The sequence below is a fragment of the Bactrocera oleae genome, chromosome 2 (genome assembly GCF_042242935.1).
Source record: "Bactrocera oleae isolate idBacOlea1 chromosome 2, idBacOlea1, whole genome shotgun sequence".
NCBI lineage: Eukaryota > Metazoa > Arthropoda > Insecta > Diptera > Tephritidae > Bactrocera > Bactrocera oleae.
The window spans coordinates 67,435,309-67,461,048 of record NC_091536.1 but is presented as its reverse complement, the minus strand read 5'-3'; the positions used below and the strand labels follow the sequence as shown (position 1 = coordinate 67,461,048).

At 35.5% G+C, this 25,740-nt stretch overlaps 1 protein-coding gene and 1 long non-coding RNA gene across 4 annotated transcripts in view; both read left to right on the top strand.

Moving 5' to 3' along the window:
- Window positions 1-6,190, top strand: part of LOC138855730 (uncharacterized) — a 60,310-nt gene extending 54,120 nt beyond the window's left edge. Inside the window, exon 3 of the long non-coding RNA XR_011394802.1 lies at window positions 5,267-6,190. This is a non-coding gene — a long non-coding RNA (uncharacterized lncRNA). The remainder of the gene's footprint in view (window positions 1-5,266) is intronic.
- Window positions 6,191-6,243: 53 nt separating this feature from the next.
- Ace (Acetylcholine esterase) overlaps window positions 6,244-25,740 on the top strand; it is a 115,754-nt gene continuing 96,257 nt past the window's right edge. For 2 of the 3 annotated variants that reach the window (XM_036361583.2, XM_036361577.2), the window contains exons 1-4: window positions 6,244-7,136; window positions 15,964-16,102; window positions 16,252-16,788; window positions 17,432-17,639. In XM_036361583.2, the coding sequence (XP_036217476.2) occupies window positions 6,772-7,136; window positions 15,964-16,102; window positions 16,252-16,788; window positions 17,432-17,639 (1,249 nt within the window). In that variant the 5' untranslated portion in view covers window positions 6,244-6,771. 3 annotated transcript variants of the gene reach the window in all.

The window sequence follows — 25,740 nt, the reverse complement described above, 5'->3', positions numbered from 1 at the left end:
AGACAGTTTTGTAAATGCAAAAGGATCCAAATTTATATGTTTATTAAACTTCAACCAAATTGATCTCCAATTTTTTTTAACACATTTATTTTAGCAAAAACAGAGTTTTAAACTCAGCTTTGCAAAGAAATAACAATTAAAATTTAATTGCTGTAATCAAATGAATTGTCGGCAAATATTTGCCAACTTCTTTGCGTGTCGTTTTTACCACTAAAGACCGCCTCGCGGACAAGGTCTTTTGGGAACTCAATAAAAGAAATTTGTATTTCCAGTCCCTAATGGTGTTATTTGTTTTTTGTTTGGTTTGTTGTTGTTTTTTGGCAAGTTGTGCACGACAAAATTCGACAATCGTTTTGCATGTAGGCAACCCATTAGTTGACAGACCGCTTCGAATGTGTGAGTTCGTTTGGCAGGTGGCATAGCAAAGAGTTTTCTTTCAGTATGTGCAGTTATTTGATGACTTACCACTACACAAACAAACCGGTGTATTGTGTAGTGTATGTAAAGTGACTAGAAGAGCGCATTAAAAAAAGTAAATAGCGGAAAATATAAAACCTTGATTTAAGTGCTTTTTACCCAACACACACTATAATTAAAGGAACTCAGCAGCGCAGAAGCCGCACCGGAAAGTGAGCAAAATAAAAACACAACAAATACAACCAAACACGCTGATTTGCTTTGATGCAGCAGTGATTTTGTAAAATAAAAATAAATAAAACCATTTTACGATTTTTAAAACCACTTAAAAGCATTTTCGTACATTAAAGAAAGCAAATGCAGGTAAATTTTTGTAAGCGTGTGGTGGAAAAGTCGAAAAATGCGACGATATTCGCATAAGGCGAGCATGTGTGAGGCTCGGCATACTTGCAGGCTCGTAAGCATTGTTGGTGGCTTTGTGACATGTCATGTCGTTACTGCCCGCATTGCCACAAAATAGCCCAGTACTCACGTACATCTGCAGTTGCGGCGGCACACACACATGACTACTCACGAATGCACGGACCGAGTTGGCGAGTACAAATGGTCTGAAGTCTTGAGTGCTGTCAACTGAAAATCGTGCAAAAGTCCGGCATGCCACACATTGCACATTGGACATGACATGCCTCAGGTGCGACATGGCGCAAATGGACAGGCATTTCTTCGCCACAACACACATATGTGAACATGCGGACATTTATAAGTGTGTAAACACCCAGTAGGAATCGAAAGAAGTTGGAAACTCAAATGAGGAATCAGTCAGGTTTCCTCTCTTTAACTATAACAGTTGTTTTAAGCCTTCAATATATATATGACATAGAGTTCAGCAAAAAGGAATAAGTCAGCTGAGAGCCAATAGCATAACTTTTTCATTGATAAGCAGGTTTCCCGACCTCTCACTGACTGCCTTTTGCTAGGAAAGGTTGGTAGATGGCATCTTCTTTCCATATTTGTATTTCGAAGATATTTTATATAATTTTTTCGATGCTATCGGCATAAGCTGAAATTGTAGTATAGATAAACTATCATGAGGCCTACACGGTTCCGCGGTCAAACAGCAGAAATATTATCAGAGATGGACCAACATGGCCCCTGGCCGTAGCTAACGGCATATAACCATTCAAATACTTTGTTTATCGAACAATTAGGCAATATAAATTTTTATTGGAGGTTATATGGATGTTTTTATTTCAAAAGTTCTTCTTTTAAATCTCACTAATTACTGGGTTTTTAAGTTTTGGGTCTATAGATTTGGTTTACTTTTAACTAATATTATTCAAAGGCCTGAAAAATCAATTTGCTTGTGCCATATCCGACTAGATCATATGATGTCTCACCTGAGAAATGATTGAATTTCGTTCGTTTACTTTAGAGCTGTCAAGTTCATACGGACGAAGGTGGATACGAAATAGACAACAATCTCTCCCTAAGAATCAGTATAAGGCTTCTTAAGAGTATAACAACCAATTCCCAATAAGAACTGTGCATATATGAAAATGCAAAATAAAACTAACACTGGGGTCAAGACTAGCTTAAATTCGGAAGTACACAGCACTTCTTTTTATCGACCGGTAGGCAGAGAAACTTGGTAACTATATTTCTATTAGCAGAGACTATTCAACCGTCTATTTGGCTCGGAGAATTCAGTCAAAGCAACGCAAATATATTCTACCATATATTGGTTATGAAATTTTCTAGAAAAACACCGGGCAGTCCCATTCGCCAGGCAGTCACTGAGTCCGATATGCAAGATACAGCATATAGAAATTGTAATTTCTTGTGGCCCATTTACCGATCATAAATTTTCCTACAGGGCTATCACAACTACTTCTACAATATGTAACGTGAAAAATACATTGATATAGACGCACATGAATCTGCAATGGCTTGTGAAATTCCGCAAACGTCTCTGGTTATGCCGGGTTAAATTGCATAATACAATTTGCCGCATATGTCATGTGCCAGAGACTTACTTTTCCATTTGTACTGCTCAGCTCTATGTTTGCTTCTTTCCGTGCGCTGCAAACCTCACTGCCACTTTACTCATTTACTTATCTTGCCTTGCACACATTTAGCAGTTGCATTCCTATGGCTCTTTGAGATATTTTTGACCATCCATTAACTTCAATTAATTTGGCAAAAACTCTGTGGATTTTTAGTTAACGAGCCGGTTGAATTGAACAAGTAATGCAATTGCTGTGGAAAATTCTCCACTTTGAGAAAGTAAATCATACACTTTAAACGTAATTAAACGGGGAATAGCAGGGGTTAATGCTGCCGAACTTAATATTCGTTTAGTTGCTCATTCTCTCCTGTTGGCATGCTGTATACATATACACTTTTTGAAGTGGCAATAAATGATTAGTTGGTCATTTACTCTATATCTATAAGTTGAAAACCTGATGACGAATACACGGTGACTACTTCATGTTGTTTCACAAGGAGGTCATTTTAGCAACTGCTTTGAAGACAGTTTTTGGTTTTTGGATTTGAGATATTTTTAAGTAGTAAACCCTTCCTTACTGATAGACACCTGTTATGGACGTTTTATGGTGTTTGGCTCGGTATCATGGAAAGCCGAACATTTATAAAAAGCATCACCGATTATTAAAGTAGGTTAAATTCTATTTTTTCAGACTTGCTAGTGGATATAACTCCTTGGTAATATTTTTTGTAGGCTTAAGTCAAATGTCACTACGTTTTACTTCAAATATTAACTTTTGGCTTTTATTTGTTCAAACCGAGGTTATTATTCCGTGAAGACCTTCTCTTATGTAGTAGGTATAATTTCAAACTTTTCTAATTTATTGTATTATTTTGGAATTCTTCTTTAGTTATTTAAATTTTAGTTTAAATTCCACCAACTTGTCACTTTAAAAAGCATAAGTATTTTCACTTAATAAACATTTTCACTTAATGAACATCGAGTGGAGAGAAGAAAGTTTGGGGTAAAGTGTATACTAAAATGATCTATGATCTATCTAAATATAAATGTTGTTAACAAAAACAAAAAAAAAAACTGTTAATTGTAATATTTTTAGGTTATATGGACATTTATTAACAGAGTAACTAGAGTTACCATATTTCATTAAAAACAGAAATTGTATTCAATATAAAAGGAATTTAGAACTAAATCTTCGTAACGGCAAAAAATTAATATTACAAAATTAATATAATTACCATATACCCTGAAAGGGTATAGTAAGTACAGGGTATAAACAAGTATAAGTGAGTAAGTTTGCCACGAGGTTGGTAACACCCAAAACGAAACGTCGGAGACTCTATAAAATATACACATAAATGTATAAACAGCTGCCTGTCTATCCGTCCGTGTGTACATATGCGAACTAGTCTCTCAGTTTTTGAGATATAAATCTGAAATTTTCCACACGTCTTTTTTTCAACAAGGAGTTGCTCATTTCTTGGAATCGTCGATATCGGACCACTATAGTATGTAGCTGCCGTACAAACTGAACCATTGGAATCAAGTGCTTGTATAGAAACATTTTTCATTTGACGAGGTATTTGCAAGAAATTTGATAGAGCCTATTATCCAGGGAATCGCTACAATCTCCGAAGATATTGTTGAAATCGGACGACAGTAGCATATAACTGTCATACAAACTGAACGATCAAACTACTAAACAAGTACTTGTATGAAAACTCTTTTATTTTTTAAGGTATCTTCATAAAATTTTGCACAGATTATTATCCAAGCATTACAACGCTTTCCGAACAACCAAGGAAAAAATGTTTTTTATTTCATATTTTTTATGAAACTTATATTTAGCTAAAACAAATGCAACGAATGTTGAAACAAAAATCTCTTACTACTCCTTGTTAAAAGCAAACTTTCAAAAGCACCAGCTTGCATTTAAATGCTTAAGACTGAATGCCAAACTTTACAAATTGCGAGTACTTAGGCTACTTAAGAAATTATGTACTTTTCGAATAAACTCGTTGCACTCGTTTGTGCAACACCACAAAAATGCCATTTCCATTTCCACTTAGATGGCGCGCAAACTGTTTGGTGGTATGTGTGCCTTTTATTTTTGCTGTTGCTTGTTGTTTGTACTCATACCATACTGCTACATGGCTACGTATATCTCAACTATTTTATTTTCATTTATTCTTTTATTCACCTAAATACAAAATCAACATTTTCTCTGCATTAGTTGAAAGAGACGACCACTACGACTACGACTAGAGCAGTGGAGTGGAGGGGGAAATGCGAAAAGAAAATCTAAACATCAACAGACAACGGACAAATATGCTTAAGCACTTAAGTAAGCACACATGGCAGCAAGTTATGGGCAACAAGCATTTTAAGTGCATGGGTGTGGCTGGTTAAAGCGAAAGAGAAAGAGGAGAAGAGGAGTGCAGAGTGGGGTTGTGGGCAGTTGCAAGCATACAACTATGCATAGTTAATAGTTTATTAGAAAAAACATTTTATAGAGAATATACCTTGTATGAGTGTGAGAGTGTGTGTGTGTGTGTGTATGAAGTAGTCACATCGTGCGCCAGTCTGTATGCTACTGTCAGTGCAGCAAATTGAGACGCAGCATGAATGCGAAGAAAAGTTTCGAGTACTTTTTCCTGTGTGTGAAAAGCACTTGTTACTTAGCGCACAGCTATCATGTGCTTTTTGTCTGCTCTTATTTCTTTTGTGTATGCACTTTCTAATTTCGAATTGTACATATCCTTTTTCCTTGTTCGTTTTGTGTGTTTCTGAGTGCGCTGAAATTGCATGTTAACTTATTTTCTTTCTTTGCTTTTGTTTCAATTGCAGATTGGCGAGTGCCGAGCGAGCAGAACTACAGCTGAACAAGTGAAACAACGGTGGCAATTGCTGAGTTCTTGTGCCGCAACAAAAAAAGAGTTACAAAGTTTGCTGGCAGTGGTGTACGCCGCGGGCAGTGAGGCAGTGAGACAGCGTGTGTGGTGCGCGCGTGTGTGAAATGGCAAAGGCAGCAGCAATAAATAAGTAAACAAAAGAAAACGAAAAACAAAAACAAACATAAGCGCAACAAAATTAGAACAAAGGCGGATTAGCCGAGCAAACTGCAGCAAGGAAGAAAAACGCGTCAGCACTAAGCGCAGCTTGTTCGGAATAAGCTTAGTGGCTTGCCTTTGTAAGCGGCTAAAACAACATTGTATGTGTTGCATGTCAACCTAGCTTAGCGAATTACGTGAGTCAAACAGCAGGCGATTGCAGCAGCGCGCTGAGCACTTACAGATATATAGCGCACATTTTTGACTTTGCCACCAGCTGTTTTGTTGGCCCTCAACACATTTGACAGTTGCAACAGTTGCAGCAACAGCTAGAACGGCAATAGCGTGCGTGACCTGAGCCAAGCAAAGCAAACACTGCCACTCCTAAATACGTGCGCTAATTGAAAAATAAAGCGCGCATTAGAAAAATAACGGTAAACAACGGCAGGTGTGAAATCGCGAGCAAGAGAGAAGTGTTGGAAGGTAGCAGCGGCAAAAGCTCAAAGCTGAAAGTCAAGAGTTCAAAAGCGCAAAAGCCACGGCGAAAGCGCAATCACCGCATCCGCTAAACTAACAAGCATTTTTCAATTGCAGCCGAAGCAGCTGCTGCAGAGGGAGTGAGGGATATCTGAAGGGCAACCTAGTGGCGCGAACACGCGCTTCACAACCCCACGTAAATCGCTTGACACACGCTCAATCGCTGCAATTTGTGACGCACTGAAGTGGGAATTGCAGCGCGGCGGCTGTGAGTGGATACTGAGCGCGGTGTAGCCAAAGCGCATATATACCGAGGCAATCGTGTGTGAGCTGTTGACCTGTTAGGGCTGAACTGTTGTGTTGTGTAGTGACGTCATTTAATTTGCTGGCGAAAGTTGTGCAAACACCGCAGGGTTAAGCGTCGGCCTAGTTTCGCGCCATCGTGTCGTACAGTTGTGAGCCGGGTCGTAATATAAACGCGCGTCGTTTCGGTTTGTCATTCGCAAGATACGAGCGTGCATATGTGTTTACGCGTGGTAGCAAGCAATCACTGTGCATACATACACCACATATATTAGTGTCTATGCCCGAGCGGCTGCTAGTGTGTGCGTCCGCGCTTCTTTAAGCAAACACAAACACTAAGTCCAGTCAAGCGGTAGTCAGTCGTCTATCAGCTGAGTGCACATCGAGTATATCTCGAGCGCACAGCCAGCGCCAGTCCAGCAGTGTTAATAAGGTGTACGTGTACACCGCCATTCAACCGTTATATTTTGCGTACCTCGTACGTTACACTAGCCGATTCCGTACTCACCACCTGTAGTTAGCATGGCTCACCCAACGTCCTTGCTGGCAGGCGCGTCGTTAGCCGCGGCGTCATCTTTGTCTTCGCGTCAATACAGTGTCGCGTCGTCGTCCGGCGATATCGGTCGTGGTCTATTCGCCATTGTTGTGCTGCTGTTGCGTATGTCCTCCGTGTATGGCGTCATCGATCGTTTGGTGGTGCAGACATCGAGCGGTCCGGTGCGCGGTCGCTCCGTCACCGTGCAGGGTCGAGAAGTACACGTGTACACAGGCATACCGTATGCCAAGCCACCATTAGATGATTTACGATTTCGCAAACCGGTGCCAGCGGAGCCCTGGCACGGTGTCTTGGATGCAACGCGACTGCCGGCAACCTGTGTGCAAGAAAGGTAAGCGTAAATTCCGCAAAGGGTCTAACCAGCAGCGCTCTATTTCGCTCAGTCATGACAGTTGGTAAATGAAAAGCCAAAATAATTGGCTGTTGCCAGTGGCAAGTGGGAAAATTGGTGCCCCATTTGTGGCACTTGCTGAAAAGTTTCAAATAATAATATAAGTTAAGCAACGCTTGTTGTTGCAGTAGCGCACAACATGACCAGCAATTTATGGTCATATTTTGTGTTATTAATGACAAGCGTCAGGTGCGGTGCACACTTAGCTCTGCATAGCGGTGTAATAATTCGCATGCAACTTTCTGTGCTATCATAACGCTTTTATGTTGACTTAACTGATGGGTGCTCAATTAATTTATATTTGGTTTTCTGTAGTCGCCACCTCTGTGTGCTGCCTCGAGTATGCTTTCAGTTTTGCACAGTTTTTCCTAATTTTCGTAATGTGCGTCATGCATCGACTCCATTAATTTGGTTCACAAGTAGAAACTGTTCGCAAATACAAATATTTGAAGTAGCATGTTTCATTAATTAGAGGTGATTGCATAGATTTCACTGTGATAGTTCAAAGTTCTCTCAACTTCGTCGGTTTAATCACAAAAAAGCCTATACCAAAATGAGTTCATAATGCTCAAAACTACGGAGGACTACTGTAACAAACCATATTATCTTTTGGACAAGTTCGAACCAAAACCAACATTTTATTCCCCCCCAGACTACAGCCAGTAGTAACAACATATTAGTTGGTAACATCAGTAAATTCAATTTCAGACGTTATATTTCAAATCAAGATTGAAACTGTAGATTAAATAACTAATCTATTAATTATGAAAGAAGTGGAAAATATATGGAAGAGTGCTTCATCTTCGGTTTTGGATTTAATGCCATTCTGAAAGGCATCAGTTCATTTAACTTTACAATAGACAAATCAGACAACAATGAGCATATATGAGAGAATATATCGATTATTGTAAAGAAATGCGGTTTTAAAATAGGAAAATTTGTTTATAAATTACAAAACCACAAATATTTTGGCAAACAAGCAAGATATGATATACTTGTAGATAAGACTAAGTTGGATTGGTAATACAGAATATAGAATTTAGAAACAATTTCAGTATATAGCTTTACGGAGAAATGGAGATATTTCACACAACTTTAATTCTTACAAATTTAATCGCATTATAAAATATGGTTTTTCCATAATTATTTTTAAAGCAGAATCGTCATCGAGGTTCATATGGGGTACTTATTAACACCCGGTCTTTATATGACTTTTCCCAACCAATTGTATTAGTTGGGTGGTAATAATGCCAACTTGAGCTTACCTTAAAGAGAGCAGTAAATGTAAATTTGTCAATAATTCAGTCTTTTCCGTAAATGCTTATACATAGTTGTTTACATACTTTTGAGTTTGACTCTACTTACTACTAAGCAGCGTTGAAATTAATGCATTCAAAAGATAATTGAATTAACATTGCAATTAAAGGTTTTTTAATGTGTAATCTTGAAATTTAATTCAACATAATTTTAGACGTTCCAATCCCAAATACAGAATTGAAAAATTAGAACTAAATTTTTAATTTTCAAAATCGCACTAAAAATTACAAATAAAATTTTAATCCTAAGTACCGGATTGTACCTACCCAAACCGTAGTTATTCAGAAAGAAATATTTAGAAATTTGCTTATTATCCCTTAATATGCCAGATTTTTATTTCAAACGTAAAGTTTTAAATTAAAAAATATTTCATAATTTTTTAATTCCAATTTTGGGCTTAAAAATAATTTTTTAATAAAACCAAAATCATAGAAATTGACCAACTCTGCTATAAGGAATGAAAAGACAGACTGAGATGCAACAATTTTGATATGTTAATATGTTAAATTCTGACGAAAACTTTATAAGAGTTATGGATAATTAGTTTGTCTTTTAGCGGTATTCTCTCGATAGGCATTAACTGCTGTTCTGTAAATCTACGATTTTCATGAAAAAATTCTATTAAAATCTATTAGACATTCACATGAGACTACGTACAAAAAACCTTAATATATCGAATATAAACAAGAGATGCAACGTAAATTTAAGAGCAAAAACCAAAAAAAAAAAAAAAACATTGTGGCTCCAGTTTTATATAATTCATAATATATTTTTTTAACTTCCCGCTAAGAAAATGGAAAATTTTCTAAAAATCGGGAAGATATTGGTTTCACCCCATTTTGCAAAAATCGAGTTCTCAACAGATCTCGACGTTCTGAGGGTCGAGGAAGCTTCCCCGAACATTTCTACGATGATGTCCGTATGTCTGTATGTATGTGTGGATGTATGTGTGTGTGTGTGGATGTATGTGACCCTCTTATAACTATTAAACTGCTCAACCGATTTGAATAAACTAAACGGCATTCCAAAGGGTTTCACTGCACTTGAATTTCGTGTAAGTTTGGACCCAATCGGACCAGTAAATTTCGAGAAATCTCAAAAATAAAAAAATCGTTTTTTCCAAACGACTTGACCGATCGACACCAAAAACTAATCAGTTCTAAACCTTGAAGAAACACATCGTTTGCCGCAAACCGGGTCGAAATCGGTTGATTTACTTGCTAGATATCGAAAACGAAAAATTTCGAAGAGCTCAAAAGCAGTGAAAAAAGCGAAATTTGAACGTTAGCGTATGAAATTAGAGGGAAGTTGCAGGGATGGCCCTTGAGGCCAACCGTTTTCCACATTTTTTATATCAAAATAGTCTGCTTTAAATTTTCATTTTCTGCTTTTTATTTATTTTAACTCTTAGTTCCTTTAAAACTTTTGTTATTTATAAATTTATACCAAGAAATTAATTCTCTCTACGAACTGCCGCTTCGGATGTTTGTGAATTCTTAATGTAATTTATTATTACCAAGAATTTGAATAAATTTGTCATCAAATTTCGTTTGAAATTGTAGAAATCAGGTCTTTCGTTAATTAAAATAATCAAATAACTATTTTTCAAACAAAGCTTATAAACATATGTATATACACACCATATACTATATTTAATCACTCGCCCACAATAAAATTTTCTAAATTCCAAAAATTAATAGTTACATTTAAACTCGTAATTAACTTTTCAATGATATTGTTATTGAAAGTTCTCTTCCGTATATTTGCTTACACAACCCTACATAAGTATGTATATTGTATTTAAGAGCAAATGCAAGAGCTAATAGCAAATACAGCATAACTAATATAGGTGTACTCATTAGGGTGGGTCAAAAAAAAATCCGCATGGTTTTTTTTTGCTTGCTACTGCGAAAAATTGGTTGGTAGACACCTCAAAGAAACGCTCTCCAAGTATTAGATATTAATTGAAACTGGAAGGTTCTCCGCTTTATCGTTATTTATTTTTTTCTTCTGATCGGAGATGGCGGTAAAGCGGAGGACCTTCCCGTTACAATTAAGAGCTAATCCTTGAAGAGCGTTTTTTAGAAGTCTCTACTAACTAATTTTTCGGAGTATGAAGCAAAAATAGAACATTAGTTTTTTTTTAGCCACCCTAATATTCTTGTAACTATGCTAACCGTTATTTGCTCAAATAAATGTAAATATGTAAGTATGTTTTCGATTTCCAGAAAACACTTGCTGTAGGGATATACCTGAATTCTCATTAAATCATGTCTACGCTCTTCGGCATTATTGCTGGTTACTGGAATTCATATTTACATTGAATTCACGATTCAACACTTTACAGCCGACAAAACCAACACTTGAGTAAGGTTTAGTGTTTAGTAAGAGTATACAATGGGCGATTAAAATGCAAGTTAATACCATGTGCAAAAAGTATGGGTATATGCAACCACAGAACTAAATTATTGCTTTTTAACAAGGTTATTTCAATCACAGATACATACATATACGCACGTTCAACATTACATATATTCAAACGATTAATTAGATATAGTGTTTTACTTCGATATATTTTTTATTTTACTCTGATTACATCCGTGTTCTCTACTTGAGTTAACATTCAATATTTTTTAGCACTAAAAAATGCATATATCTATAATTATTTACATTTTCCAAATTAAAGTGCTATTTTCGCGGTATATCAAGATTAGAAGATGAGATATATTTATAAGATTTATTTTTTATAGAATTAATAATACCGGATTGGAAAAAAAATGTTTATCGCAAGTTTGTAATTCAAAATGAAGAAAAGAAATTGTTTTAGAATTTATATTTTTCGCGTTGCGTACTTCATGTTTCTTTATTAGTGTTACTTTTTTAAAAGGTAAGTTTATTTTTATTACAATAATATATCAACATAATTTAGCAATCTATGACGTTTTTACATTTAAATACCATTAATTATAGTGTTTCAGTTAAAAATACATAAAATAATCGCTTTTTTCACATAAGTTCGCAAACTGTTACGTATTTGGTGTTAGATGCTGTAATTGCTAATTAGGAGAGTTGCCAACTACACTAAATACTTTTTTTATGTGTTGAAAAGACTCAAATTGGGTAAAAAAATGGGTTCTCCGTTTGCATATCTCCACCCGTTTACGCCAATTTTCGATGACCCGGTGCGGCATTTCGGCTATAATGCGCTGAATGTTGTCTTCGAGCTCCTCGAGCGTTGCTGGTTGATTGGGGTAAATCTTGGATTTAACAAACTCCAGAGAAAATACTATAGAGGCTTTAAATCGCTTGATCTTGGCGGCCATTATTTCTCTAAATTACCGGGTCACCAAACTTTGCACGCAATGTGGCCATGTTCAAGCGTTGAGCATGAGGCGGCTCACCGTCTTGTTGGAAATAGAGATTTCATCAAATTCCGGGTAAAAAAAGTCGGTCAACATCGTCTTATACGGCTCTATAGTGATGATAACGGCATTTCCTGCCTTATTTCAAAAGAAATAAGCCCCGATGATGAAACCATACTGAAATTCGCAACAAACGGTCAATATTCGGGAATGCAATTTGATTCCCTGAACCACACGAGTATTTGTCTCATCTCAATAGCGATACTTTTGTTTGTTGACGAAGCCATTAACTTAGAAATGAGCCTCATCTGAGAAGATGATTTTTCGAAAAAAATTTTTTTTTTAACATCTAGACTCACTTACCCACTCACTTTTAAAGTAAATTTCTTAGATGTTAAAAAAAAAAATGTTTTCCAAAAATTTTCTTTTGTATAATCTACAAACTTTACCCTCAGGCTAAGCAAACAATTTTTTTTCCGGTCCACCCTAATGTATATATATTCTAGAGGGAAGCAAACTGCTCTTTTTCTTCAAAACTCCGGGTATTTCCGGGTATGTGACAAATGCTTTTACTTCTATAACCGAATTATATAATTTGCTGTTTTTCCATTAATATATAAATTAGCAATAAACAGAGTGAACTTACATTCTTGCTGCCGTGTAAATGGCGAGTGCAACTAATTGTTTCAATAAGATAATTAAAGAAGAATATAAGCTTAAGGCCCACCTTTGCGATACTGAGCTTTAGAGCTTTTCCTGAACATACACTCTTTTAGCGATATCTCTTTATTATCAATAAAACTATCACAAACACTACACATCACTTATACAAACTTGCTTTGCCCTGCAGCACCGGAGCACTAATTCTCATCTGTGAACCATTCACGCTCACCATTTAACACACAACACTGATTATACGAATAATATGCTTATTTTAAGCTAAAAGCACTTAACACTACGCTATTTGCGATATAAATTCTAATTATTTGGACTTTCACTGCTCATTTCACATCTGCAACAAAATTTGCACACGCGAATTGGAAATTTATGTGCGACGTTTGAACTGGCAGCGGAAACTGACAGGCATACATATCTAGCTGGAAAGAGGAGAGCACAGACAGTCTGTCAAAATATATTTAAGTTAGTTTTCAGTAGCAACTTGCCTGTAATATGATATAAAATTGTAGTATTTATTTTGAAAAACGAAAATACTTTATTTGAGGCTATTCAAAAAACGATGGGCCACAAAAAAATTATTAAATTAAATATAATAAGAAAAGTGTGCTTAATGAAAGCTTCTAAAAGAACTTAAAATTTTTGTTTTTTAAAGTATTTTAATTAAAATGTATGTAATGTGTACTGAAAAACTTAAATTAGTTAGGTATAAGATGAAGATAGAAAGTATATACCTATATTAATGCTCAGCGGGACGAGCTGAGTCGATCTGTCTGTCTGTATATACGCGAATAGTCTCTCAGTTTTTGAGACATCGATCTGAAATTTTTCACCCGTCTTTTTATTTTCAAGAAGCTGCTCACTTGTCGGAATGATCAATTGTTTGTATGGAAAACTTTTTTAAGATATCTTTCCGAAATTTTGCATGGGCTATTGCTTAAGGCAATGGTTCAATCTCTGAAGAAATTGTTCCGATCGGAACATCATAGCATATAGCTGCCATACAAACGGAACGATCAAAATCTAGTTCTTATAGGGAATATTTTGTATTTTTGAAGGGTATTACGGCTTCAGTGCAACCGAAGTTTACGCTTTTTCTGGTTTTTTACATGAACATGTTGATCTGGATGTTGCGCCATCTATCGTCCGTCGGTAAAAATGGCTTAAGAATTTAACTGTTAGTATTCACAAGTGTGCTAATTACTCCGACAGGGAAGTAAACGGAAATATTATATATCAATTTTGCCAATTGTTTGATAAAAATTGCTTAGCGTTTTTTATTAAAAGAGGATACAATAGACGTATAACACAAGAATCGTCAAACACTAAATATTAGTTTAATTTATAAAAAATCCGATTATTTATTTCACAAAAAACATTGTGCATTTTTAATTAGATTACAAATAACAAATTTTATGCGCCATATTTTCTTATTAAATGTAGCCACGAATTTTTTCTGAATTTCCATAAATTTTATTTTCTTTCAGAGGAAAAAACAATAAATTTTAATAATTTTATGATATTACTGCTTACTTATTACTTTTGTATGAAACAAGCTTTATAAAAATATTTTTTGATTTTCTTGACTACACAATACTGCAAGTATACATTGTATAGTGAATACTCCAACCGATGTATTTTCCAGTTTCCATAGCTCTTCCAATTGTCGCGCAGATTTTTTTGATGTGCCATTGAAAAGTTTAAGAACATTTTTTTCATTATCATTATTTTTTAATGATAATTCTACATTTTGTGTTAAAACAAGTTTTATAGGATTAATGAAAATCTGCGCTTTAGGAGCTCGTGTTTGCTGTGGATGTACTGTGCAGGTAAAGAGAAAAATGAATACTGGTGCTTATAATAAAAATAAAATATGTGTTGAGTATATATTCTGTGGTTTCTAGAACAAATCTAGTATCAATGTGGCTCCAAAATTTTGACTATTTTAACGTTTCGAAACTCCTGGTATTTTGCTTCTTATCATAATTAATGAAGCTTAAAATTCAATGCAATTATGCGAGTGGTATACATTGAAAAAAGCGGGTTTTGCTTTTTTTTTTTTGAAGAGGCGTTTTAGTTATTAAATCAATAAAATATGTGAATTCACTGAATTTCATGTATTTTAATAAACGGAATAACTTAGAAAAACTTTGAATATTCCCTAACCGATCTCCAAACGGACCACCGGAACGCGGTGTCAGGCGTTAAGGAAAATCTATTAAAAATTCCAAATACCATAAAAACGATATTATTATAAACAAATACCGGTAATGATCGAAGGACTGGGTGGCTTAAAAATCGAAATTTTTATCAATAATCGTATTCGTATCCTGTATCTAAGGTGATGTGAAAATTTCAATCGGAGAAATTTTCGTCACCGACTCTGAAAACAACGTTTCGAGAAACACGCCTTTAAATATTAGAAGCCGCTTTCATTAAGCTAAAAGATTCTTACAAATGTGTTCATATATCCGAAACTATTTGCCGTATCAATATTAAATTTTTTGAGAATATTCTCAAACATTTATATAAATTTAATTCACAAGTGGATAGAACACCTTAAAGGGTTATGCCAGTCTAGAGCCCTCCTGTAAGGTCTAAATTTGAAAATTTATTCTGGGTGTGTAGAAAAAGCAATGGAATTTCTCCTCTTCAAAATGGCGCATATTCGGTCAATCTTCGAAAATCAAAACGTACTATCTGAAACAAAATATAAAACGGAATGAAACATTTTTTCACCACGCTATGTTGTTAATATTTACTTTAAGCCAAAAAAAATCTACTTTTTAAAAATTCTTGACAAGTCAACGCCTATAAGGAGACATCAAAGCGATTTTTGACTCGTTACTTCTCTGCATTCATTGCTTATGGAAGCGAAAACAGAGTCCAATTCATTGTAGGAGAGGGGAATAATTTCTTTCTATTCTATTTGAATAAATCTGTGTATTATAATTATATAAGTTTTTTGTTCGATTTACCACTCTCCCACAATTGATTGTACGTAGATATTTTGCAAACAAATTATGTTAAAAAATTTCTATCATTATGTATAAGTATAATCAATATGAACCTTTTTGCCTCTCACTGTTAACTTATACAGCTGAGGAGTCATGATCCAACTATACATGCATTAAATATATTATTACATAAGTGGATACATACGTACGTACCAACAACCAAAAGACATCATTTTTTATCTCTCTGTTGTGGTTTAATGCTGCATGACTAAGGCCATTTTACCGTTCATTGTAAGCAGATATAATATTGAGGTTGCTTTTCCAGCAATGCGAATAAAGCCTTCAATTCACTATAAGCGAAAAGCTGCTGCTTCTTTTGTTAAATATAAAGATAAGCTGCTTTTACACGCTACTAATTGCAAACTAATTGTTTGCTCTCTGATTTGACCATTGCAGATATGAATATTTTCCCGGTTTCTCTGGCGAAGAGATATGGAATCCTAACACAAATGTCTCCGAAGATTGCCTGTACATAAACGTGTGGGCGCCAGCGAAAGCGCGTTTGCGGCACGGACGTGGCGCTAATGGCGGTGAGGTGAGTGTGGCTTCTAACAATTTTCAATTTATTAGAACACAAGCTAACTAACTGCAGCACACACTGCACATATTGTAATATTGCCAACTCATTCATTTCCTTCTTATATTTCCTTTCATAATAAATTTCATTTCAAATTTCACTTTCAGCACTCCAATAAAGCTGACACTGATCATTTGATACACAACGGAAATCCGCAGAATATCACAAATGGCTTACCCGTGCTTATTTGGATTTACGGTGGTGGCTTCATGACCGGCACTGCCACACTGGATATATACAATGCGGACATTATGTCGGCTGTGGGTAATGTCATTGTGGCTTCGTTTCAATATCGTGTGGGCGCTTTTGGTTTCCTGCACCTGTCACCCGCTATGCCGGGCTACGAGGAGGAGGCACCCGGCAATGTGGGGTTGTGGGATCAGGCATTGGCTATACGTTGGCTGAAAACGAATGCTCACGCTTTCGGCGGTAATCCCGAGTGGATGACACTTTTTGGTGAATCGGCTGGTTCGAGTTCGGTGAATGCGCAACTTGTGTCGCCAGTGACGGCGGGTTTGGTGAAGCGGGGCATGATGCAATCGGGCACAATGAATGCGCCCTGGAGTCATATGACGTCGGAGAAGGCCGTAGAGATTGGCAAGGCGTTAATCAACGACTGCAATTGTAATGCGTCGCTATTGTCGGTGAGTTGGGGAAATAATTTTAATTTTCTATTTCATTAGAGAAATAAGCAGAATTATTGAGTCAAGAAGAAAAGTTTGAAATATTAAAAGCTAAAAATAGATTAAGAGCGGAAAAATGCTGTACAGTTTCCTGCCTTGTTACTTTCTGAGTAAATTATTAGATATTGCTTAGAAGAATCAATTGGTATTTTTTGCTGTCAACTAAGGCAAAAATGGATCCTTAGTTGAATACATTACCACCATCACTTTTTTAGGCTCGTTGAACTAAACAAATATTTTTAGTATTAATTTTTTGTCAGTTTTTATACCTGTAGCAGGGTATATTAAGTTTGCCACGAAGTTTGGAACACCTTGAAGGTAACGTCGGCGACCTTATAAAATATATACATAAATAATCAGCATGATGAGCTGAGTTGATTAAGCCATGTCCGTTTGCTCTCAGTTTTTGAGCTTACGATCTGATATCCATTTTTCTCCCAGAACTTTAGCATATAGCTGCCATACAAACTGAACGATCGGCATCAAGTGCTTTTATGAAAAATTGTTTTATTTGAACTTGTTAACGATTCCAAGATATTTTACCAAATTTAATTTAATAACATAATATTTTTAAATAGTTACCTTGTTTATAAATTTTCTTCAGGAAAATCCACAAGCTGTGATGGCCTGCATGCGCGCTGTCGACGCCAAAACGATTTCGGTGCAACAATGGAACTCCTACTCGGGTATTTTAAGTTTTCCATCTGCGCCGACCATTGATGGCGCATTTTTGCCAGATCACCCCATGAAAATGATGGAGACAGCCGATCTACGTGGCTATGACATACTGATGGGAAATGTCAGAGACGAAGGTAAGTTATATTAAATAATTATTAAAGTGGAAAAGGGTTCAATAATGTCGTAGTAAAAAAATACTGTGTTCTTTATTGCATCATACAGTGTAGTACATTCGTAAATGGGTCGGAGGTGAAAAACGAACGAAAAAGAAAGTAGCTTAGCTTATACTATTTTTATACTCTCGCAACCTGTTGGTACAGAGTATAATAGTTTTGTTCACCTAACGGTTGCTTGTATCACTTAAAACTAATCAAGTTAGATATAGGGTTATGTATATATAAATGATCAGGATGAAGAGACGAGTTGAAATCCGGGTGACTGTCTGTCCGTCCGTGCAAGCTCTAACTTCGCTTGGTATTGAAGATGGGCGTAATCGGACCACTGCCACGCCCGCAAAACGCCATAAATCAAAAATAAATAAATTGCCATAACTAAGCTCCACAATAAGATACAAGACTGTTATTTGGTACACAGGATCATATTAGGGAGGGGCATCTGCAGTTAAATTTTTTTTTTGAAAGTGAGCGTGGTCCCGCCCCTTAATAGGTTTAATGTGCATAGCTCCTAAGCCGCTAAAGCTATAATAACTAAATTCACTGGGGACCGCCCAATTTTAAGTGAAAATTCATATCTTGGGATCTGCCTAACCGATTTAAACTAAATTTGGTACATAACATTATTCTCATTATTATTCTATTTCTATGTTATAGGGCGAAAATGGGCGAAATCGGTTTACAATTACGCCTATTTCCCATATAACATCATTTTAAATTCCATCTGATTTTTTCACTTTCCAGAATGCAAATCAAGCAACAATGATTAAATCGGCGTAAAAAATTACGTGAATAATGTGTTTAAAATGTGCCATCGTGTGACTAAAAATTGTCTAAATCGAACCAAAACTGTTCAAGCCCCTGGATACTAAATATGTAGACCCCAGTGCCTGTAGTTAACTTTTTACCGAAAATATCGGTCAATGTGGAGGATATATATTTGATATAATAAAATAAATTAATTAATCCTTCGATAATAGTATGTTATGTGTCAAAAATGGGTTGAATCGGATCAATACTTCCTTTAATATAAAATTTGATTCTTGCAAGCTGCGAGAGTATAAAATGTTCGGTTACACCCGAACTTAGAACTTCCTTACTTGTTTCGTTGCTATTTGATAATTAGTGGTTTTTATGTGAACAAATTTAAATTAAAAAAAAAAACAAAACTAATAAAATGTAAGAAATTAGAAAGAGAACTACATCAGAAATGACTGGAAGTTATCCTCGATATCCGGCCAATACATATTCCAGTGAAGTATGATGTAATACTTCCGGCCAGTCGGCACATGATTTTAGATCGTTGGAGCCAAACTCGGCGTCACTACGGGCGTTGGGACTGAATTGGCAATGCGACCATGAGGAATTACACACAACGTTTTCATTCCCCAGTAGTGAAGAATGGATCAATGTTTCTGTGACCGACAGTACTAATGACGAAATTTATGCATTTATCGACCTATCAAGAGGTGAAATAGCACCTGCTCCTATTTCACGTGCTTCTTCTGTAGTAATCCATAAACAAAAGTAGCTTTAAGCAAAATGCTTACAATTCAGTCTTTCAGGTTTCAATTAAGACTATACGTAGCGCCAATACTAGGTTATTCAAGCAGGGAGTAACTAGACTCTCAGTAGGTAACTCGGTTTATATCATCTGGTTGTCCAGTCATATTAGCATAGAAGAAAACGAAAAGCCAGACGAGGTCAGGTAGGAACAAAATTCCTGTAAGCTGCCCCAGACCATTCAGATCATTCGGGTTGCTTGAAACAATCACCCCTAGAGGAACACCTCAGGTCTTGGAACACTACCAACACAAGGTATACTATAACGTTTCTTTGGGGTAGTGTTGATGGTGAACAGACCGATAAGCTTCTACTTCTAGGCAAAAGAGAAGTAGGACCTTTGAATTGAAAAAGTGAATTCGACGGAATGCAGAGCATGCGCGAATGACCTCAATTTTAGTTAAAATTCACATAAAAACGTTATAAAAAAAATACCAATCGAAAAATTGAAGTTACGTTACTACTTCAATCCTTGTTATAACACCAGAAATGCACATACAAACATCTAATTGTCATATATTTTAATAAAATCAGCAGTAAAGCTGGTGGAAACATACAAACACACATCCCAGGACACAAAAACAACTTTGCAAAAAAAAAGTTTCGCCTAATAAAGTCAACGACTTCCCGACATCATATCCGCGCCATAAGGGCACATGCCAAAAATAACAAAAATAACTAGCCTCACAACGACAATGGAGTTGGTGTTGCTGCAAAGTGTGGCAGCTGGCGCTAAGTGCACTTTCAAACACTTCATGCCGCTACTACTTGTATGAATATGTATGTATGTGTAGGTATAAATGTATACTTGTGCGCATGCAACCGCTAAAATAGACTGGCAACAGTCAACTTCCTGTCGCATGCACTTCATTCGCGTTAGTGGCGCGAGACACAGTTGCCAGTTGCAACAAACAATTCATGGTTTGTGGTTTTGTTGTTATTTTTGTTTAGCTGCTGCTCCATTTTCCAAAATTACTTTGTTTCCCCATTTGAGCGGCACTAAAGTGGTAATGGCGAAATGGGTGAAGCCTGCATATAAGTGTGTCTCTGTGTGTGTATGTGCGCTGCGAGAAGGAAACGCGGCAGGATGCTGCATTATTGCAACTATTACTCTGACGTCAGAGTTGCCCCAGAAAAACGAGCCGGTGCTAGGTTGAGTGTTGCCAGTTTAAGCTCAAAGTGACTTCCGAGGCATTGGACGCGGGAAAGGAGGAGATAGAGGGAGATATAAAAAATAGGCCATAAAATGTGACTTGCCGCTGTAGGCTGCTTTGCTGGACCGGTTCATAAGGGAATGGGTATAACAATATTATGACTGTGTCATGTATATGGTATATATTTATGCGGTTATGTGTATAAGTATGTATGTGTACAATTTTATATATGTTGCGGTGCAGAACTCATTCAGTTGCAATGATTTCGCGCAGCCCATATTTTTTATGCTTAAATGCAGCGTTTTCGTAGTTTATGACGAGCGCTCACACTATAAAATATTTGCGAAATTGCAATGTGCGATTATGGCGAAGCAGCAGGGGAGCACATTCGCAAAATGAATGCCAGTGTTGCCATTCCTTATAATCTTTTTTTAATATTATATTTTTAATTAGTCTATTGAGCGGCTTAACTTGTTATGGTCTGTTATTTAACTTTGTGTTGGAATATTTGAAGTTCATTTTAGATTTTATTTATGAAATTATATTATATATAATATCTTAAATCTAAATTTTTCGGAATCACTTATCTTCAAAATTATGTATATATTTCTCTTTAACCTTCTTAAGTCACTATTTTTCAAGGCCTCATTGTTTTTAAATATATTTCCAACTTCTTGGATTGTTTCTTTGGGTCTCAGCTTTAAATAAAAATTTTAAATGTGAGTAACCCTGCGAGCGGCACTTTACATATCCTGGGTATCTCTAGGAAATCTCTTCGTACTAAATAAGATATTTTGATTTTTTAATATTAGTATTTAATTCTAAGCTAATAAGCTAAATAACCTTTTTTAAGTTATTGTAATTAAATTCTAAATGCCTTCTATTACAATTTCTTCAACCGTATTCAATAAACCACAAATTTATTGCCGCTTTGAGCTATCCGTTATCAGAATTTTTTCGAAAATATTTTTTTTTAAACTAATTTTTCCGCAAATCATTTTTTCGAAAATCTTTGTTTTCGAACATCTTTTTTCGAAAATATATTTCTTCGAACATCTTTTTTCGAAAATATATTTTTTCGAAAACCTTTGTTTTTTGAAATCTTTGTTTTTGAACATATTTTTTATTTTCGTAAACCTTTTTTGTTTTTTATTAAGGAAAATATAAATTTTCGGTTCTGATTTTTTATTTGAAACATTGAAATTTTTTAAATGGGAAATAAGGCTCTGATTTTCACAGGCGTTTTTTTACATCTCCATGAAAGTTTTTACCTGAGGATTTCGAAAAAAAAATTAATTTTTTTTTTTGAATCATCTTATCATATATGTAGCATAAATATATCCTTTAGTATAAGTTTCTCCATTTTTCTTACAAAATAATTCACTTCTGTTGTATGATCAGTTACTAGGCTGCCTAAGCGAGTGTCATCTTCACTATTCTCTCTAAAACTTTTAAAACGGTAATTTCGTTATCGTAAAACGGTACTTTTTTTCGAAAATATTTTTGTTTTATAAGTTTATCTTTATTTATAAGATATATTTTTCTTTTTATTTTTTACCTTTATAATTTGTAAATCTTCACACATTTGATCGGAAAGTAGAAAATTGAAAACAATGCTTGATTCCAACTTCATATCGATTTTGAACTAAAAATTCCTAAAAAAATTAGACACATTTATTGCTACAATATATAATCGAAAAGAGAATAATATCTACTGAACATAAAGCAAAGGGAATCCGCAAAATGTTCGTTTTATATATTTTTTGTGCATCAGAAATTAGTCTGGCAACTCTACTCAAATGTTGTGATATATTAGCCCACTACTTACTATGGTTAAACAAAGTTTTCTACACAAAACAAATGCAACTACATACATAGCACATATCACAAAATGCAGAGCACAGCTTATCAATATGAGAGAAAAGTAAATATGTGTGTGACTAAAAAGAAGGAATTGCTTCTCCGCTGGGTAATAAATGTGCACATCAAAAACATGGTCCATTGTAATATTTCACATTTGCCAACAATATTTTGCTCTGGCGTGCATTTTTTCGTATAAATTTCCAAACTTTGTTACACAACGATATGAAAACACACACGCACACCTTCATATGTACTCGTACACATGTACATTACTGAAACAATTCTTTTGTGATAATCCACTTTTGGTAAAATGTGAATGTAAAATTTTTCTGACCAGCAGACTTATGATAAGATAACTGGAGTAAAAAGTTGCTAACACACATTTTTAGTAGCAAACACACCAACACATACACATATATATATATATATATATACATATAGATATTTGTATTGTTGGACCAGCAAGCTTTCATAAATGTCTGCAATGCAAAAGTGTTGCTGGTAAAATGCAGATAAATTAAATTTTTTTCTGCTTTGCACTTTTCGTATTAAATAACTGTTGTGCGTTGTAAAGTTGTTGTATGTAATCCATATGTACCGTTATCATTCTGCAAACTGATGCGCACAGTTTACTCTTACAAGCCACTATTAAATTTTTGTGCAATAATATATTCCAAACTTGAAAAAATGCATTCGTTGTTAACAATGTGACATGCGGAATCATTTAAAGTTGCAACAAATGTGCATTAAGTGGGAGCATCTTTTGGCATTTCGTTTATTACCTGACATGCTCCACTGTTTGGTTTTATCACCAACACTTTTTGACAAATTATGATTATAATAATAGTCTCATTAACATCAGAACAAATTGAATGAAATTTGAAAGCAAATTCTTAACATTTTGATGTATTCGGCCAGAAGATCACATATTGGGAAGAAACAATTGAGAGACCGCCTTTATTAGTCATAGCGAGTTGCGCTTATTTTGCTGTGTATTCCATTTGTTTTTCGTGAATCTTAGACGTTATAGGGATTATGTCGGAACGAATATTTGGTTTGATCTCGTTAAATGTCTGGTGATTTGTGACCTACACATCCCAGAAAACGAAGCGCAGATCTGATGGCTTGCTGATTCAAGTCTGGAGATATGATGGCCAGCTAATGACACCTTTGTTTAATATCAGGTGTTCTGAGACTGTTCGACCGCATTTCAAAAGTCGGACAGCCGTTCTTTGTTTTAGTTGAAAACCATTCTGTCAAAATGCTTAAGGCGGCGACTGTTGACGATTTTGATGTTGTCACTTTTACTTTAGCATTTACTAACGTTCAATTCATAGATTTGATAGATAGATGCATCAGTAACCTTTTCCGACGGCGAAAACAATACTTCTAAGATAACCTACATGATAAACATAGTAAGAAAGGGCTAAGTTCGGTTGTCACTGAATATTTTGTACTTATACCATACAACTTGGAAGGATCAAAGCCGGGGAAATTCCTTGGAGTGTTTGCAAAGTTTTATCCGGATACGTTGAATGATTCTTGATTTGTATTATAGCAAGTGAAAGAATCAGATAGAATTTAGAATTGTCTTATATGAAAAGTAGGCGTGGTTATTATCCATACTGTAACATAGACACGGCAGTATAATATCACCTGCCGAATTTGTTTGAAATCGGTTGAGTTGGTCTCGAGATATGGGTTTTCAGCAAAAAGTCGGCGGTGCCACGCTCATCGTCCAACTTTGACATCGGCTCCTATAAAGACCTTTCGTACCATTTCGGGTGTAAAATTTTATATCTCTGGCGTATTTATTTACAGATTTTAGTAGTTTTTAACAGAACTGTTATTTGGGGAGTGGACGGGTTATCGTTCGATTTCATCTATTTTCACAATGCAATAAGAAGTGTTGAAAACATTTGTGCTGTGTTAATTTGGGGGATCTAGCTTGATTGGCTTCGGAGATGTATACATTCAATGTATTAATGGGAGAAGTGACGCCAATTTCATTATTAGCCAGCTATTGATATTGTTCTGAAGTTCATTAAGCTAACTCAAATATTCACCCATATGTGCGGTATAAAGTCAACCAGAAGTTTGAACATTTTTATTTTAGGTATATGGCGATAGTGGAAATATTGATTATCCATTTTCGACACAATGGCACATTATAATAAAGAAAATATTACTGCTGAACTTCAATATAAGATCTCAGCGATCGATCGATATTTTCGGTAAAAAGTCAGCAGTTGGCAGTGTGGTCCACATATTCAGTATCAGAGAACTTGTAAAATTATGGTCGAACCACCGACCATTTTTGGGTTACCTACCCTATAGTTTGTAATTTGTCTTATTGGTATTTTAAATATATCCATATCTATCCCTAATTGGATACTTCATGTGATAAGAAGAAAAGTAAAATACACTATTCTTAAGGTTTCGTTTAATTTATCTACAGAAAAATTTAAGCATTCACGTTCTCAAATTTCTCAAATCATTTCCTCTCCTTTTAATAAAACATACAAACTTTTGAGTAGTAGCAAAACCTCTGGCATAAGAGACTCAGCTGTTAACTTGTCAACAACATCGCTCTTACAGTCAACGATTATAACAGAATTGTTTGCATTTCTGTTTGCTCTCGATTTATGCCAGCTCAAGTCGGTACGCTCGTGTATTGTTATAAATTCTCAGCTCTATATTTTCCTGCCTGTGCCTAACGGCGCACAACTTTTCTCCGCTCAGTGCAACCCTGTCACTACTGTGTACATAATACGCCACATTGTCTTCAGCTTTGCGTCGTGGTCACGGCTGTTAATATTGCTGCGCTCTTTCGATGCAAAGGCCCTTCCGCTGTTAAAGTGTTTGTTGTCGTTCACAGTGTTGTTATAATTTTGTTGCGTTTATTTTCTACTATAATTTCAATCTTTTTTCTCTAAATTAGTTTAACGGCGCTGACTAGATGATGCGTGAGTCTCCGCTTTGCCGACGTAGAGTACACCTGGCTGTCTGATTGCTTTGCTAGTTGGGATTAGTCGTTGCCACTATGTATGTGTAGTTGTTAAGGTGTATATGTGAGTGCGCCTCTAAGTATGCTTGTATGTGTCCTACTATGGCTTTCTATTACTTTCTATTTGTCTATGCTCATTTCTTTATGTTTGTTTTGCGCTTACATTTGACGTGCGCGTGTCTATGTATTTGTGAGTTCAAGGTCATTTACTGTTATTTACAACAAAAGCCAACCCGTGTGCTGCTAGTATTGTATTAGTAAACTAGAAAACAGCTGGCGGCGACAACGAATAAATAAAATTGTAAAATAATAAAAATTGCGAGGCTGCGCGAAATATAACGGGTGTACCAAATAAATATTTTATTCCACAGATATATATACAAATATAGCAATTACAATACATATTTTTTTTATTTATTTATTTTTTGGTTTTTAATTTACTCCGCACTTGTTCTTATTGCTGCTGCACGTCAGT